The 17,045-nt window shown below is 35.2% G+C and overlaps 1 protein-coding gene across 1 annotated transcript; it reads right to left on the bottom strand.

The window, feature by feature from the left end:
- Positions 1 to 11,181: 11,181 nt before the first annotated feature.
- LOC101388395 (olfactory receptor-like protein OLF2) lies at positions 11,182 to 12,117 on the bottom strand. Its single transcript, XM_014779780.2, has one exon. It carries the CDS (start codon positions 12,115 to 12,117, stop codon positions 11,182 to 11,184), a length of 936 nt encoding a protein of 311 aa, XP_014635266.2.
- Between the last annotated feature and the right edge of the window lie 4,928 nt (positions 12,118 to 17,045).

Here is a 17,045-nt window from a genome sequence, read left to right on the forward strand (position 1 = left end):
TTGAGATTTCAGCAGAAGAATGAACAACTTGTTCACAAAGATTGATGATTTTGGACCTTCTGAAGATAAAATCAGTAGTCAATCAATGTTTAGCCAAGAGTAGCTTCTGGCCCCACCTCCAACTGAAATTCTTTGTAATACAACTTTCCTTTTTTGCCTTTAAAAGTCCCTGAATTTTACTTTCTAGTGGGACACTATTTGAGTTTCTACCTGAATCTGTGCTCCCTGAGCTGCAATTCTTTGCTCCCAAATAAATGCTTCGCCTCTTAAACTGGTTTCTATTTTTGTAGGTTGGTCAGGAAACAGGAAAAGTAGGACCTGTGGGTCGCTAACAACATCTCTGTTCTATAAACAAGGTAGCACTTTTTGGTAACATAAAGGATACTCATTGAATAAAATATTCTATGAATGTTGTATGCTTTATTAATTTTAAAAGAATATCTTGAAAATGTGCTATATAAAAGAAGTTGTTAGAGATTTAAAAATTAATGATGAAATCCTGCAGCTGTCTACAATCTGATAGTAAATAGTATTTATTTTTAGAAATCCGTCTAAAGTTATGTTCTTTTTAAGGAAGGGGAATTTTTGAAAATTAAAACATTCTGCATCCAAACCCTGACCAAAAAACAGAACTCAAAGAGCTTTGCAGAGACTGTCCATGGGACCTAACGCAAACTGATGTCCAATACGATAGATAGTTCTGTATGTTTTTAAAAAACTATACAGAAGTGAAATCATTCACTTTTCATCCTTTCATGTCCGAACTCTTTCATTCAATATTATGTGTATGAGATTCCTCCATGCTGTTCATATTGTGACAGTTCATTCATTTTGCTGTATAGTATTCCGATGAACACTCTATAAATTATTTGTCAAATTCCAAATAATGTTCCATTGACCGTTTTTTGCACAAGCTTTGGGTTTACATACTCACTCGTCTGTTGGATATAAAACTAGGAATGGACCTTCAGGGCCAGCTATAATAGATACTGCCATATAGTTTTCCAAAGCTAGATGTCAGTTCTGGCTTCTACTGTCAACATGTGAGAGCTGTAGTTGTTCCACATCCACACAAGTACTTTATATTAATATTGTGAATCTTTTTAATTTTAGTTACTCTTTCGATGACTCATGGTACTTCACTATAGTTTCTTTTTTTTTTATGAGGAAGATCAGCCCTGAGCTAACATCCATGCCAATCCTCCTCTTTTTGCTGAGGAAGACCCGCTCTGAGCTAACATCTATTGCTAATCCTCCTCCTTTTTTTTTTCCCCAAAGCCCCAGTAGATAGTTGTATGTCATAATTGCACATCCTTCTAGTTGCTGTATGTGGGACGCCGCCTCAGCATGGCCGGAGAAACAGTGCATCGGTGCGCACCTGGGATCCGAATCTGGGCCGCCAGCAGTGGACCGCGCGCACTTAACCGCCAAGCCTCAGAGCCGGCCCCTTCACTGTAGTTTCAATTTTTATTTTCCTGAACCCTGGTAAAGTGCATAACCATTTCTGTGAAGTGTCTATTAAAAGTCTGAATGTAGAATGTGAGGTGTTAGAAGAGCTGTGTTTAAAAGCATTTCCTCTTCCACAACTCATAGTCTGTAGCTGATATCTCTATTGCCATTCAGATCAAATCAACCTAGAGATACAATGCAATTCTTTTGTACGAAAACAAAATCCCTCTTTGTTTAGTTTGTTTGTTTTTAAATGTCTCCAATAGTGGGGATAGGTTTATACAGCAGTAGAATCATAGATAGATGACTAGTAGCAACTGGAAATGACCTTAGAGATACTGTAGTGTGAGGCTCTCCTTTGCAGAAGAGGGGGGCTGAAGTATAGTGAGGAAGAGTGATTTGTGAAACATCACAGTACTTGGAGTTGCACTGGATGCTTGATTCATAGCATATTTCTGGAAAGGTGTTTCCAGAGATGTTAAAAGTTGCTGCCTCTGGCTTTAACACAAGGCCTCCCACATGCTAGGTCATTGAGTTTTCTATAGCTGTGTTCTAACAAATCTACTTATACAGGCTACCACCAGCGTGTATCTACTTGTTCACTGTGTCATATGATGTTATATTTGGGCCTATGGCCCAAATCTATCATCAATATGTCACTATTATCTTTAGCGATTTCAGTGCCCAAGGTGAAGGAAAGGAGTCCAGATAGAAGGATATTGGTTCCTTTGCCAATAAGCGTACCACATTCCCCATGGCCCTAGGGATAGGGCCACACAGAATAACATAAAATGGTATACTCTGGGATTAATTATCTAAACTTATTTCTTGGCAATGTGAGGTCTGGGACTTAGATCAGTTGAGTGGTTTCAGGTATCTGGCCTGGACGTGGAAATGGTGTGCCCAGCATAGGTAGCCATGAAGAAATCTCTGCTCAGCTCTAAGCAAGAGTGAAGGCAGGGTCAGGAAAAACAAGTCCTAAAGTGGCTGACAGATAGCTCCAAACATGACACGATGCTGCAACTGGAATCTGACAGAGTGCGTGAGCAGGTCTAAAGTGGATAAAGAAGGGTCCTGGAGACTGCTTTTCACCACATGATGCCATGAGTGATGCCATCTTTTCCTTCAGCACCAGGGATTTCGCCCCTGACGGGGAGTTAGTAGGCTCTAGAGGATCTTAGAGACTCTCTTGAGCAATCATGAATACCTGATTTTATGTATATATCCTCATAATGTATGTATTGAAGCTGTAATAAATAGATGAGGAAACTGAGGCTTAACAAGATTAAGCAATCTAGGGCCACACAGATAACAAGAAAAGCATAGTATACAGATTTGAACTCAGGTGTCTCACTTCAAAGATCAGTTCTTATTTTAACTGTCTCCCATCTTGATCCTTTTCCTAAAAAAATAAAAAATAAAACAAAACCAAAACTCCTGCTTTTTCGATCATGTGTAAAGTCTATCAAATCAGTGTCTTTAAAGACAAATAAAAAGAAAAGAAAAGTAAGGGATATCTTTTTCCTCAAATATATATGGAAGATGATCATCAAATCCAATTTTCTATAACATTAATAGGTTAGTTTTTATACAGATGAATATGTTCAATACATTTTTAATAAAGTACATTGAGTGTAGAAGGGATTTGGACAATGATTAAGAGGTCCTGATATGTGAATTGTTCTATGAACAACAAATAAATTATTTGAGATTAGAAAATGAAATATTTAAGAATAATAAAATATTTTTATTTGCCTTAAAACTCTGTTCAATCAGTAATTGAAGACAAGTAACCTGATGAAAATTACATGTTTGTAATATGTTGTTTTATTCTTATGTTTTGAGGTTCATAACATTCACCACATTTTATACACTAAAGGAATATGTAAAATTAGGGCAGAGGACCTAAGTGAAAAACCTTGTATAACCTATTACTCTGTCTTCCTGGACCCAGAAAAGAGTGCCTCTATTTTCCTTTTTCGACAACAACATAAAATGAATAGTCTTGAGAACGTAACTGTGGTACAGTTTTTATAACTGGTGTAATTGTTAATTGATGACAGTGAGAAAAACATGAGCAATTAACTTAATTAAGTTATGGGAATAAAGTAAGGATTACTTAACATTCTGCTACTTGGCAATGACTACTATTAAATTGATGTTGAGAATATGGATCCAGTTTATTTCACAAACACACAGAGAGCCAATATAAATCAATGTACAAATGGAATACTAATGTAAATACTACTTTATTTTTCCATTGAACACATATTTTTGTTAACCACTATTCCTTTACAATTTCAATTTTAGCATTTAGAAATCTACCTGAAATAAACAAGTCTTTCTGTCCTTATCTCTGGTACACAAACAATAAGCAGATTGCCTTTTAATTCTACCTAATAATTGTTGGGATTTTAATCTCTAAAGTCTCTGCCTTCTGTGTTGTGAGAACACGATCAATTACATTTCTGGTTCTATATTTTCCTCTGTCAATGCTGCAACAATTTTAGCAAAGGATGAACTTTTAATTCTTGACTCTATTCACCAAATTGATCAATGTCAGAAATTTACCAGAATTTATTTTAATGCTAAATTTATTTTAATGCTAAATTTCCAGTGAACCAGATGTCTAATGAAATTCAGGTAGATCTTCTACTTAATGATTTTCTTCTCCTTTTAATTGTTTATCCTCTTTCTTCCATTTCTGAAACATCTCCTTCACCTCCCACTTAGATATATGGTAATCTTACATATGGATTTGTCGTTAGTCTTTGTCTGATTTCTTTCCCTCAGGTACACATCAATTACCCTCGTTTTTATAAATTTCTGACTGTGTAGGGGCAGAAAACTGTTCCCTTCTTCCTCTAGGTTCTTTGACAGGCTTAATAATTAAACCGACACAATAAGACAGATTAACAGAAGAAAAACAAATTTAGAAAAACAAATTTAGTTTCATACATACAGGAACCACATAAAAAATATGAGACTCAAAGAAGTGACCAAAGCAGGCAGCTTCTGTACCTTTTTAGACAAAGAAATGATAAATTTGTGAAGAGTTGACAATACAAAGGGGTTTGGGCTTAGGTAGTAAATTAGTGAAGAAGTAACAAGATGTGTTTATATAGCATTCTTGGCCCAAAATTGCCTGTCTCTGGTAATAAGGATGCCTTCTCCTCTCCTGGTATCGCTAGGGTAACTTTCATATGGAAATTGATGTCCTGCTTTTAGGGAGACAAAGGAGTGTCAAGAGTCTCCTTCTTGCACTGACGGTTTCTTAAGTAACTTTCATTCAAAATAATCAATATGCCAAAGGGGCATGTTTTGGGGTGGCACATTCTGCTCTCCTTCAGCTGTATAACATCCAATACAGCTAGTACACTCTTTATTGAATTATGTATTTCATCTATTTATATACGTGTCTTTCTACATTCCCCTGATCCTGAGCATAGAATTTGCATGGATAATGGCTCAGTAAGTGTGTGTTGTTAAATATTTTCCTTTTGTTAGGCTGGTGCATGTTCAACAAACAATAGAAACAAACAGCTTTGAAGGCTATATCTACTAATATAGTTCATACGTACAAGAATGATCTTTCACAAAAAAAAAAAAATGTGTCGGGGTAATGCTTTCAAAAAAAAAGCCAAGGTCTGTTTACTTCAAAAATAACTTTTGTGTGCTATGATTCACGGTAGTATTTTGAAAACTGAGGGTTACTGGAGATGTGAATTTTCCGTCTGCCCAAATCTCTCCTGTGCAGCTACAAATGTAACGTTCCACCCTCCCCGAATCTTGCTCAAACATGTCAGTCCATGACTTGGTAGGACCCCTTCACTGGGACAGAGAGATAAATCCTCTGTTCTCATTATTCTGCCCCATAAAATATCTCTCCTTTCCCTTTTGTAAATGTGCTTTTTAAGCATCTCTTAAATCAGCACTAGATTTGTGAGGCAAAAGGTGTTGATTTAAATATAGACCATTGTGGATATCTTACCAATCACTTTGTGTTTTTCATATATTATTTAACTTGTCTACTTATATATCATTATACATTTCAAATATTATCTTGTATTTCCTGATCTGTCTCTAGTAACCTCATTATACAGATACTGAAAGTGAGATCCAGAAGTAATCAGGAAATTTCGCATATTTCATAGGCATTATGTTTTAATGAATCAAAGAACTTGCTTTTGATAGGTTCCTACTACAGTGTAAGGAACTTCAGGGCATTGTGCTAAGTGAGATAAGTCACACAGAGAAAGACAAATACTGTATGATATCACTTATATGTGGAATCTGAAAAAGCCAAACTCATAGAAACAGTATAGAATGGTGGTTACCCGGGGCTCAGGGTGGGGGAATTGGGGAGATTTTTGTCGAAAGGTATAAACTTGCAGGAATAATAAGAGGAATAAGTTTTGGAGATCTAATGCACAGCATTGTGATTATAGTTAAAATACTGTATTATATGGATCAAAGTTGCTAACAGACTAGATCTTAAATGTTCTCACCACAAAAGAAATAATAATGTGATGTGGAGCAGGTGTTAGCTAATGATACAGTGATAATCATATTCCAATATATAAATTTTCAAATAAACACTGTGTTGCACTATTCCAAGAAGCATAAGAAAATCAGTAAAATGGTGCCTCTGAAGTTGGTCAAAATGACAGCCTTGGGGATACTCTCTGTATTGGCCATGTTCTGAGTGATATTTTTTAATATGTGAATCATTTCAGGATGCTAGCAAGTGTAAATTTCTATATGTTCATTAAATTCTACTGCTGATTGTAACATACAATTATGCACCCCTGCTATACATTCTACCTTATTGCAGTTAACTTATTCCTTTGCCACAGAACAAGTAAATATGAAATTTGTGTGTACATAAAGTAATTTACTAAATGATAAGTATACATAAAAATACTGCAGGTAATTTCTTTCTTCTGAAACCTCATTGGGAACTAGACAGAGACACAGCCTTTTTTCAGGGTCCTATAAAGCTAGACTACATCTTAGGCTAAATCACTAAAATAAAGAATTCTTGATTTGGGGTAAAGGGCACCTTACTGATACATTTCAATGCATTTATGTGTTTTATTGTAATTTTTTGTGTGAAAATGTTGCTACAAATATACTTAATTTACTATTATAGAAGATATTGGGGAGACCAAGCTCAAACAAAGTAATTGTCATAATTTTCCACCTATTAAACTGAAGACACTAATGCATTTGTGTTACCCAAGAGCTTTACTACCATTATTTACTTTTCTGATACATATTGGAAGGAATGGAAATTGTCCTGGGTCACGTTATTCTGATTTCTTTCCAAACTCATTTTCCCATCAAGTGCTTCTCTGTCTCGAGGGATGACAAATCTCTTCAGATTCCACTTTGTGGAGGCAAGACCTAAATTTAGCTTCCTGAACATGACTGCCCCTGCAGACTATTTAGTATAACTTCCCTTCAACACTTTCCTTAAAACCTGAACCTTAGTGGCTACATTATTATTCCAAATTGGAGAATAAACCTCCCAAAGGGATTTGTATTTAATTGAAGTTGACTTCTTACATCACGGAACAAAACGAATTAGGTGGAATTTCAGACATCAGAGACAAGCAGGTGAGAAAAGAAATCTGTGTCTAATAACATCCCTGGTGCCACAGTGCCTCTAAATGTAATACAATGTAGGCAATTGTCTATTTATAAACTCCTTCCTTTGTAAAATAGCCGTATGGCCCTGAGTCACGGGCCATTATGAGTAAGTTCAGTGCATAATTGTACCAAGGAAAACTAGGTTCACTAAGTCTCCTTGTTGCTGAAAACAGTAATAGGAGTGCTCACGGATTAAATGAGTCATCTTTGCTTTTGTAATACCAAAAGGGATAATTATTCACTGAAATATTCTACGAAAGTTGCACCATTTATTTTACAAAAATATACTGGATTTTCTTGTGCATAAAGCATTTCTAGTGATAAAAATTTGTAATAATAAAATTCTGAAGTTTCTTATAATCTAATGATGAATACACTTTGCTTTTGGAAAACCTTTTTGATGTGAAAAGGAAAAGGAAAAAAATGTTTCTCTATATATGAATATGGAGAGAATATTTATGATAAGTATACAAATAGATAACTTTAAAAAAATATCCTTGTAACGAGGACTCAGACCAAGAAATAGAGCATTACCAGTATCAACAAAGCCTTCTATATGCTCCCTCCTAAATGTCTAATCTTTTACCTCCACTTTTGTGAGTTTTATTATGATAGAGTAACTTCATACTTTTTGAACCCACATGAATTTATGTCTACAGTATGCTCTGTGTCATTCAATAATATGTTTGTGCCATCCATCCATGCTGTTACATTCAACTGCAATACATTCATTTTCATTGTTGTATACTATTCTTTGTACAAATATATCATTGTTTATTTATCTATTTTAATGTTGATAGGCAGTTGAGTTGTTTTCCCTTTATCTGTTACAAATAGTCTTAAATGGACATTCTGGTAAATGTCTCTTCGTAGAGATATACATTCATTTATCTTGCGTATAAAACCAGGAGTTGAAAATGTGTGGGCACACGTGTGTATAAAATTTATATTCAGTAAATATCATCATATAGTTTTCTATGACATTTGCCAATCCACACTTCCACTATCACACTTTCAGTGGGTGAGTCGTCTGGCTGTTCCACATCCTCACCAATATTTAGTGTTGTCTGTCATTTTAATTTTTGCCATTATGCAAAGTATGTGATTTCCCTGATGACTAATAAAGTTGGATATCTACTTTTATGAAGTGTCTCAAAGTCAAAATGTAGAACATAAGGTAAGATAAATGGGTTCAGCTCAATGGTATTGAGGGTCCTGAAACCTGTGCTATCTGTCATCATTTCCAGTTCCATTTTAGATCAAATTGGCCTGGAGATGTAGTGTAGTCTTTTGGTGTAAATACGTTCCTACCCATCTGTCATTCTCTTTTAATCTCCTCAAATATAGAATTAGGTTTGTGCATTACTCATTGGTAGAATCAAATCAATATAGACACAGAATGTGGTAACTAGAATGCACAATAAAGATTATCCAGTTCAAACCCCTCTTTTGACGGAGTGGAAACTGAGACCTAAAGAGGAAAAGTGACGTGTTGAAGGTCACAGTTATTGTGAGTTGAGAGTAGATTCAGACCCAATTTTGTTGTCATTGTTTCTCCAGTTCATAGCATGTTTCTAGAGAGGATACCAACCTGGGTTAAATTTTTTGCCTAAAAGAAAGAGCCACACACTTATCAAAGTAGTGAGAATTAGTATTGATTGTTTTTACTTACTTTGTTAACCACCTTTTGCCAGTGTGCAGTTAATTTCTTGTATCATTATACATATACCCAAATCTGTCATCACTAGTTGTGCTTATGTTTAGGAATGCCAGTGCCTGAACAGAAATAAGGAACTATGATGAAGGAATTGACCTACAATATTGACTCATTACACAGACATTGGTAATATCTTACCTGGACAATAATATTTGCCACCAATTAGTGATGGGTATACTATGACAAACATAAGAGTTAGAGAAATTGAGAGAGAAGGAAATGGTTAGGATTGAATTAGATTAAGTAAAATAGATTAAAGTATTTAGTACTAGCTCTCTCTGACTTTCTTTGGAAAATCAGAGAGAAATCTCTTGCAGGTCACAGTCCAAGCCCCTAGTTGATTCATGAATTTCCCAGTATTTCCATTAAATGAGTATTTATCTTTTGCTTTCACAAATTTAGGCACAAGATATCACAAATTTTAAAAATCAATCAATTCCATGTGTAGATATCCTTTTATTGACCTTAAAATACGTCATTTAATAGACAACATTTCCTTCTCTCTAGTTCACACAGTAGAATTAGGTTTGCTTATAGGAGCTAAGATGCAGATGAAATCTGATTTTAAATACATTATTGTTGTCTTATGAGAGAGCAATGTGCTAGTTAGATGGCATTTTTACTTCTGAGATTGACACTCAACTTTGCTTGGACTTTAGTGATTTGATCCCACTCCTGCCATGCTGCTGTTCATGACAGAATCTAGTTTATAGGTAAAATTTCAAAAAAGAATAACCCAAATTTCAAATGATTTGACTGAGGAGATATTATGACTAAAAGAAGCATCCTCCGTGTTTTCTTCAACTCTATGCTTCCCCCTACCATGTCTCAGAATCCCCTAAAGACTATCACTCTGGAGAGCAGAGGAGTCTCATTATCCTCCTTGGGTTTTACTGTCTATCTGAAATGTTTTCACTCAAAGGCATTTTACCAGGAAACTTAGATGGGATTAGATATTGATGACTTTTAGCTTGTGTAATTGTAGCAAATATATGAGTGCCCTTGATTCTTTTATGGTTCTTCAGATGCATGTCTTTGCCCTGTTTCTAAACCAGCCACTTCCAGTGATTAGATCATCAGCAAACTAGAGCAGACCAATGTGAAGTTATCAAACATCTTGTAAATACCTGGATAAGAGCTCTTTGGTTTAATTATTTTCCAAATAACTTACGTGTATGTCTTTGACTTTCCACTACTTTTAGCATCCACAACCACTTAATGTTTTTACATGAAAGATACAAAAACGAATTCAAGGCACATACTAGACCCTCAGTGATTTTTTTTTTTTTTGCCTCACATGTAATAAAGATTCAATAAAAAATAACTTTTTTTTAGTATCCTTCTTTCAGATGCTATGCTGCTGCTTGGGTAAAGAGATAAAATGCACAGTCCTTAATCTCAGTGTTCAAAACCCCGCATTGAAGGCAATAGTTTAGGAAACAGAGCCCTGTAGTTGACAGTGTTCTGAGGCGCAGGGTGGTGTGTGAACCAGCCTTAGAGAGTGATGGGAGGAAGGAAAGGCGCCTGGAGGAAGTGGCTGAGTTCTGAACTGCAGCACAGAGTTTGGCTCATCAGGCCAGCCCTCTCTGATCTCTATAACCTAGCCACACTGGTCTCCTTTAAGTTCTTTAAATTCGACAGAAATGACATGTTCCTGCCCACATCAAGGCCTCTCTAATTGTTGATCCATCTGCCTAGAACGCTTTCTCCACCAGCTCTCAGTTAATTCCAATTTATCTTTTAGATCCCAGATTAATTGACTCCATTTCCAGGAAGCACTTTATAACTTTGTTCACTATACTTGAACAATGTGTTTTGGGTTTATAGTGCCTAGTCTTTCTACATTATGGCATAATAATAGTTCATTATAAATAATTGAATGATTATTCAATTCATATTTGTCATTTCCTTTAGGCAATAATTAAGATTCACTAGTATAAAAACTTCTAGAATCACCATGATATACAAAGCACATAGAAGTACAACAGACGCTTAGAAAACTCTCAATAACTTTTAGAAATTAAGTTAATGCAAAAATAAAAGATTGAGTAAACAAAAATTTGACAAAATAGGAGTCTAGAAGTTTTCCACAAATGGGGAGTGCTGAATATAAACTCAAGACATAAAATGAAGCATAGTGTATTTATGGAATGACAAATTTTGGTATGGCTGGGACATAGTATAAATACTTATTGGATCCCTCCACGTTACTCAAAACAATTTTGATTTTCAAGTATTATAGTGTAAGATTGGGAGAAAATATATACATATACCTTGTAAGTGAAACCACTTTTATTTTTAAATATTTTCATGTTTAATAGTGTAAGACTGAGAGAATAACGTATACATATACATATAACTTTTCAGTGGAACCACTTTTTGTTTTTAAATTTTTTCAGGGCCTCTTTCACATCTTTGTTCCGTAGGCTATAAATCAGAGGGTTTAACATGGGACTCACAAGGGTGTAAAACAATGAGGTCATTTTGTCTTGATCTAGGGAGTAGGAAGAACTGGGCCTGAAATACATGAAGAGCAGAGCTCCCTGGAAAATTGCAACAACTGTTAAGTGGGACGTACAGGTGGAGAAAGCTTTGACCCTGCCCTCAGCAGAGTGGATCTCTATCACGGCCAGGATGATATAACAATAAGACACAAGAAGTCCTGAAAGAGTAACCAGTTCAATCAAGCCAAAAATGGTAAATATCACTAATTCATTGACCTGGGTGTCTGAACAAGATAGCAAAAGGAGAGGAGGGATATCACAGAAGAAATGGTTAATCTCATTTGATCCACAGAAACATAAGCGGAATGTTAATATTGTATTTATCAAAGCATCCATAATTCCCACCATGTAAACTCCAACCATGAGCAGGGAGCACGCTCTGCTGGACATGTTGACTGCATAGAGTAAAGGGTTGCTAATGGCCTTGTATCTATCAAAGGCCATCACCACCAGCAGTAGACACTCAGAATCTACAAAAGTACAAAGGATCAACCATTGCAGAGCACAGCCATAGAAGGAAATTGACTTGTTCTTGGCAATGAGGCCTACCAGCATCTTCGGTCCAATTGCTGAGGAATAGCAGAGGTCACTGAAGGAGAGGTGGCTGAGGAAGAAGTACATCGGTGTGTGCAGCTGGGAATCCATTCTAATTAAAATGATCATCCCAAGGTTTGCAACAAGAATAATGAGATAAACAATTAGAAATGTGGTAAATAGGGTCATTTTGATTCCAGGGTTATTGCTAATTCCCAGGAGAAGGAATTCATTCAAAGAAGAGCAATTTTCCCCATCCATTTTACTTTATTCTTCTAAAATGCTACAGAAATGAACAAGAAAATGGTAGATAAATGTTTTAACTTTTCTTGAAACTCACAAAAATATAATCTATAAGTCATATAGAGTTTATGTCAGTATATCATATTCTTTATCATCAAAAAATAATCCAGATGTCTTATTTTTATATTGTTGACAAAAGTTATAGTGTCTGCGATAGGATTTTGAGAGTTTGATTCTCAGTTTGGATGTAATCCATGAGGTATGCGGCTTGTGTGTACCTTCATTGCTCTATCTCAGCAGTCAGTCATGAACTGAAAGCTCATTACAGGTCAAAACACCTAAATTAAAGACAAAGGTGGAATATGCAGCCTTATGTTTGAAAAATAAATAACCAATGGAGCGTTCAAGTGATTACACTGAGTTCTTCAAGAATCATGGTTTATTTGAGTGTGTATTAAATTCAGACAAAACAAACATCTCTCATTTAAAAATAATGAACGACATGATGTTACTCCTTATTCTATGTTGTTTTATTATTTATTGAGACACTAGATATATTCTAATAAACTTTTCTTTAGAAATATATTACTGCTTTGCCTCATTATTATTACTTACACACAGGAGTGTTCTGATGCCAAAGAACGTGTCTCCTGACCAGCAAGAAAGAAATGCTAAAAACAAGTGGAAACAACAGAATTTAACATGTTTCATTTCTTTAGATTTTAAACCTTTTTCATGAAAAATAGAGATGGGAACACAAATAATAAACATATCTTTGGTATATAGGGTTCTGTTTGTGTGTGTGTGTATGCGTGTGCATGTACCTATGTGTCTCTCTCTATATATGTGAGAGTTGGAATATAAGTGATGATCTGATTTTGTTTTGACTTGAGTAAATATGGTATGTGGGTCATATGGGGTTGAATTTATACAAATTAGTATTTTCATTGTGATATCTCAATTATTACTTATAAAAATAGAAAAAAATCTTAAATTTGCATCTATTTTTTCAGTGATTAAAAATCCAACATTTTTCTTCTTAATCTTGATTAAGTTATAAGTAGGTAAAACCATTCATTTGCTAAACAAAATGAATCTGATTCACCCTGCTTTAATAAGAACTATAATTTTATTTTGTTCCTAGATTGTTGACTGTTAACCAAAGGAAATAAGTTTAAAAAATATTCATTTACATTTTTCTAAATATTTGATTCCTCATTTTTCCAAACATAAGGGTTTTTTTTTCTTCATTCCTTAAATTTGGTGACTCAGAAACCTACCTGTGATGACCAAGTCTATCTGTGCTTGTCTCTGGTAGCTGAACAATTCAGGCAGATCACATTTTATTTTTACATAGTGACATTTGGGACTTAAATCTCTGTTGCCTCTGCCCTCACACTTCAGTATTATGCAAACATGTGATTCATTAGATTTCTGGTTCTGTATTTTCCTCTGAGAATATTGAAATAATTTAAACAAAGGTCGAACTTTTAATTCTTCACTGTTGTACCAAATTGATCAACGTCAGGGAGGTAGAATGATTGTTACAGTTTGATTCACTTCTACCCTGAGTCTACGCCATCTTCCTCCAGTCAAATCAGACATCCAATGAAACTCAAATAGACCGTCTACTCAATTATTTTATTTGTTATTTATTATTTATCTTGTTAAACTGATTAAATTAATAAATTTCTTTAGTAAAATTATTATTTTGTTAATTATTATTTATCCTTAATTATTTTTATCCTGTTTCTTTCCTTTCTGAAACAATGTCCTTCACCTTCCCAGTTAGAAATATAGCAATCCTCAATAGTTATATTAAATATTTTTTCATTAAACATGTGTGATTTCATTCCTCCAACCACATGTCATCCAACTAGATTTCAATTATTTTGTGAGTATAATGTCAACTGTACTTAGCACACTTTTTCTTGAATTATGTTTATTTCATTCCTGTATGTGTCTGTGTCTTTCACTACCTTGTAAGCTCCTTAGAAATAATAGCAACATTTGACTAATTTCTATACATCCTGAAGCCCTAGCACCAGGACTTGCATAAGTAATGTCTAATTTAATATTTATTCTTAAATATTTTAAGTGGTTAAGTGGGTGATGGACAGATAGTAGAAAGAAAGAGGCTCTTGGGGACTGTTTTAACTAATATGGATCATACATGCATGTGTTCCTGGAAGAAGCTGTAAGAAAAACCTGAGTTCTATTTGTTTTTCAAAAAAAAATAGCTTGCTTTTATTCATTCTAATTTTTGCAAAGTTGAGAAGTATTGGAGTATAATTTTGCCTCCTCTCGAAATCCTTCCCAACAGCTAGGCTGTAATGCTGGGTGATCCCTGAACCTTTGTCATTTTAGTCCCTGGCTTGATTGAAGGCCATCAGTGGGAACCAGAGCTAATCAACCTTTCACACTGACCAGACTGGTATCAACTTCCATCTGCCCTCCTTTTTGCAACGTAAATTTTAAGTACCTTTTCAATCATTGTTTTTTGCTCTGTGCATGCATGCCAAGAATAAGAAAAATTCATACACACACTTCTATATTTAATTTGAATACAGACAGTCGCCGACATATGGTGGTTCAACTTAATGATTTTTTGACTTCATGTTGGTGTGAAAGTGATACGCATTCAGGGGAAATCAGACTTCAAATTTTGAATTTTGATCCTTTCCTGGGCTAGCGATGTGCGGTGTGATGCTCTCAGGATGCCGGGCAGCGGCGGTGAGCAGCAGCTTCCATTCATCCCCACGATCGTGAGAGCCAGCAACTGGTGCTCTACAGCGTGCTGTGCTGCCAGCGTTTTTTGGATACTATTCTCGAGCCTTGGAAGAGGGAGAAATTGATGACCCTGTTGCTGTAGCATCCTCATCATCCAGTAATTAATTTTAATTCAATTCTTCAAACATTCTTCAGGCCCAGTGTGCCGTTAGCTGTGTAAGTTAGTTGTGAGTACCCCTGCAACCATCCTGTTTTTCACTTTCAGTAGTGTATTCAATAAATTACATGAGACCTTCAACACTATTATAAAATAGGCTTTGTGTTAGATGATTTTGCCCAACTGTAAAAGTTCAGAGCATGTTTAAGGTAGGCTAGGTTAAGCTATGATGTTTGGTAAGCTAGACGTAGTAAGTACATTTTTGACTTATCATATTTTGAAGTCATGATGGGTTTAGTCATGGAGCGTTATATATGAAATGCTAATAACAATAGAATGTGGAAATGAAAATTTTCAAGTTTCTACAACTGAGTAATGATGGCTGTGTCTGATTAAAGATGGTTTCAGATTCTTTGACACTTCTCCCATGGAGACATGATATCTTTTTGCCCTCTCTTTAAATTTGGGCTGTCATCTGATTGCTTTGATGAATACAAAGGATGATAAAACTAACTCTGTCTCTCTGGGACTAGCTTTCAAGAGGCGTAAAATTACAAATGTAATTATTTTAACATAGTTACTAGTGATAAAAAACTAGAAACAAAAAGATGCCCACTAACAGAAAAATAGATAAATGGATTAAGACGTTTCCATAATGTGGAATATTACATAATCATTAAAAGAAATACATTAGAGCCTGTTATATTGATTTAAAAGGATTAGCAAGAGGCCACAGTTAATTGGGAAAATTAACATACAATGAATTTTATATATATATACTATTTTCTGGAAAGCAAATGATGATTATATGTTTACTAATGTATGAACATGACAAAAAAGTAAGAAAAGATAAAGAGGAAGCTGTTATCAGGGGTTTTCTGGGGTGTACATTAGAAGGAAGGATGAAACATACTGGAGTCAAATGTGTGGAAGGGAGAAATGAGGTGGGAAATTATCCACTAAGAAAGTAAAATTCAGGGCGCAGGCCCAGTGGCTCAAGCGGTTAAGTGCGTCCGCTCCTCTGTGGCAGGACGGGGTTCGCAGCTTTGGATCCTGCGCATGCACCGACACACCACTTGTCAGGCCATGCTGTGGCGGTGTCTCATATAAAGTGGAGGAAGATGGGCATGGATGTTAGCCCAGGGCAAGTCTTCCTCAGCAAAAAGAGGAGGACTGGCAGATGTTGGCTCAGGGCCAATCTTCCTCACACAAAAATAAATAAATAAAATTTAAAAGTCTATGATGTAATCTCATTTTTTAAATTATATATATATATATTTGTGTGTATGTGTTTCCATTTATATATGACCATAAGGACGTCATTTCTCAGTTTTATTGAGGTACAGTTGACAACTAACACTGTATTAGTTCAAAGTATACAACATAATGATTGCAAGACATTGTTATCACAATAACTTTAGTTACCCTCCATCATTTCCTTTAGTTACAAACATTTTGTGTGATGATAACTTTTAAGATCTACTTTTTCAGCAACTTTCAAATATGTAATACAGTTTTGTTGACTCTAGTTACCATCTGGTACATTATATACCCAGAACTTATTTATCTTATAACTGGAAGTTTGTACCTTTTGACTACATTCGCCCATTTCCCCCACCCATCATCCCCCATCTCTGGCAACTAGCAATCTGTTCTGTGTAGATGAGTTTATTTTTTTTTAGATTCAACATATAAGTGAGATGTTACAGTATTTCTCTTTCTCTGTCCAACATTTCACTTAACATGATACACTCGAAGTCTATCCAAGGTGTCCCAAATGACAGGGTTTTTTTTTTAATGGCTGAATAATATTGCATTATATGTATACCACACCTTCTGTATTCACTCATCTGTTGATAGAGACTTAGGTTATTTCCATATCTTGGTTATTGTGAATCATGCTGCAATGAACATGAGGTGGTGATATCTTTGATTTCTGGTTTTCATTGCCTTTGTATATATATATTGGATCATATGATAGCTCTATTTTGATTTTTTGAGGAACTCCAATACTGTTTTCCATAGTGGCTATACCAAATTACATTCCCACCAGCATTGC

This window comes from Ceratotherium simum, chromosome 34 (genome assembly GCF_057802395.1).
Source record: "Ceratotherium simum simum isolate JZ-2026a chromosome 34, ASM5780239v1, whole genome shotgun sequence".
NCBI lineage: Eukaryota > Metazoa > Chordata > Mammalia > Perissodactyla > Rhinocerotidae > Ceratotherium > Ceratotherium simum.

Bases quoted from the DNA above. Each gene is read 5' to 3' on its own strand.
- LOC101388395 (XM_014779780.2), bottom strand. From the start codon at position 12,117: ATGGATGGGGAAAATTGCTCTTCTTTGAATGAATTCCTTCTCCTGGGA.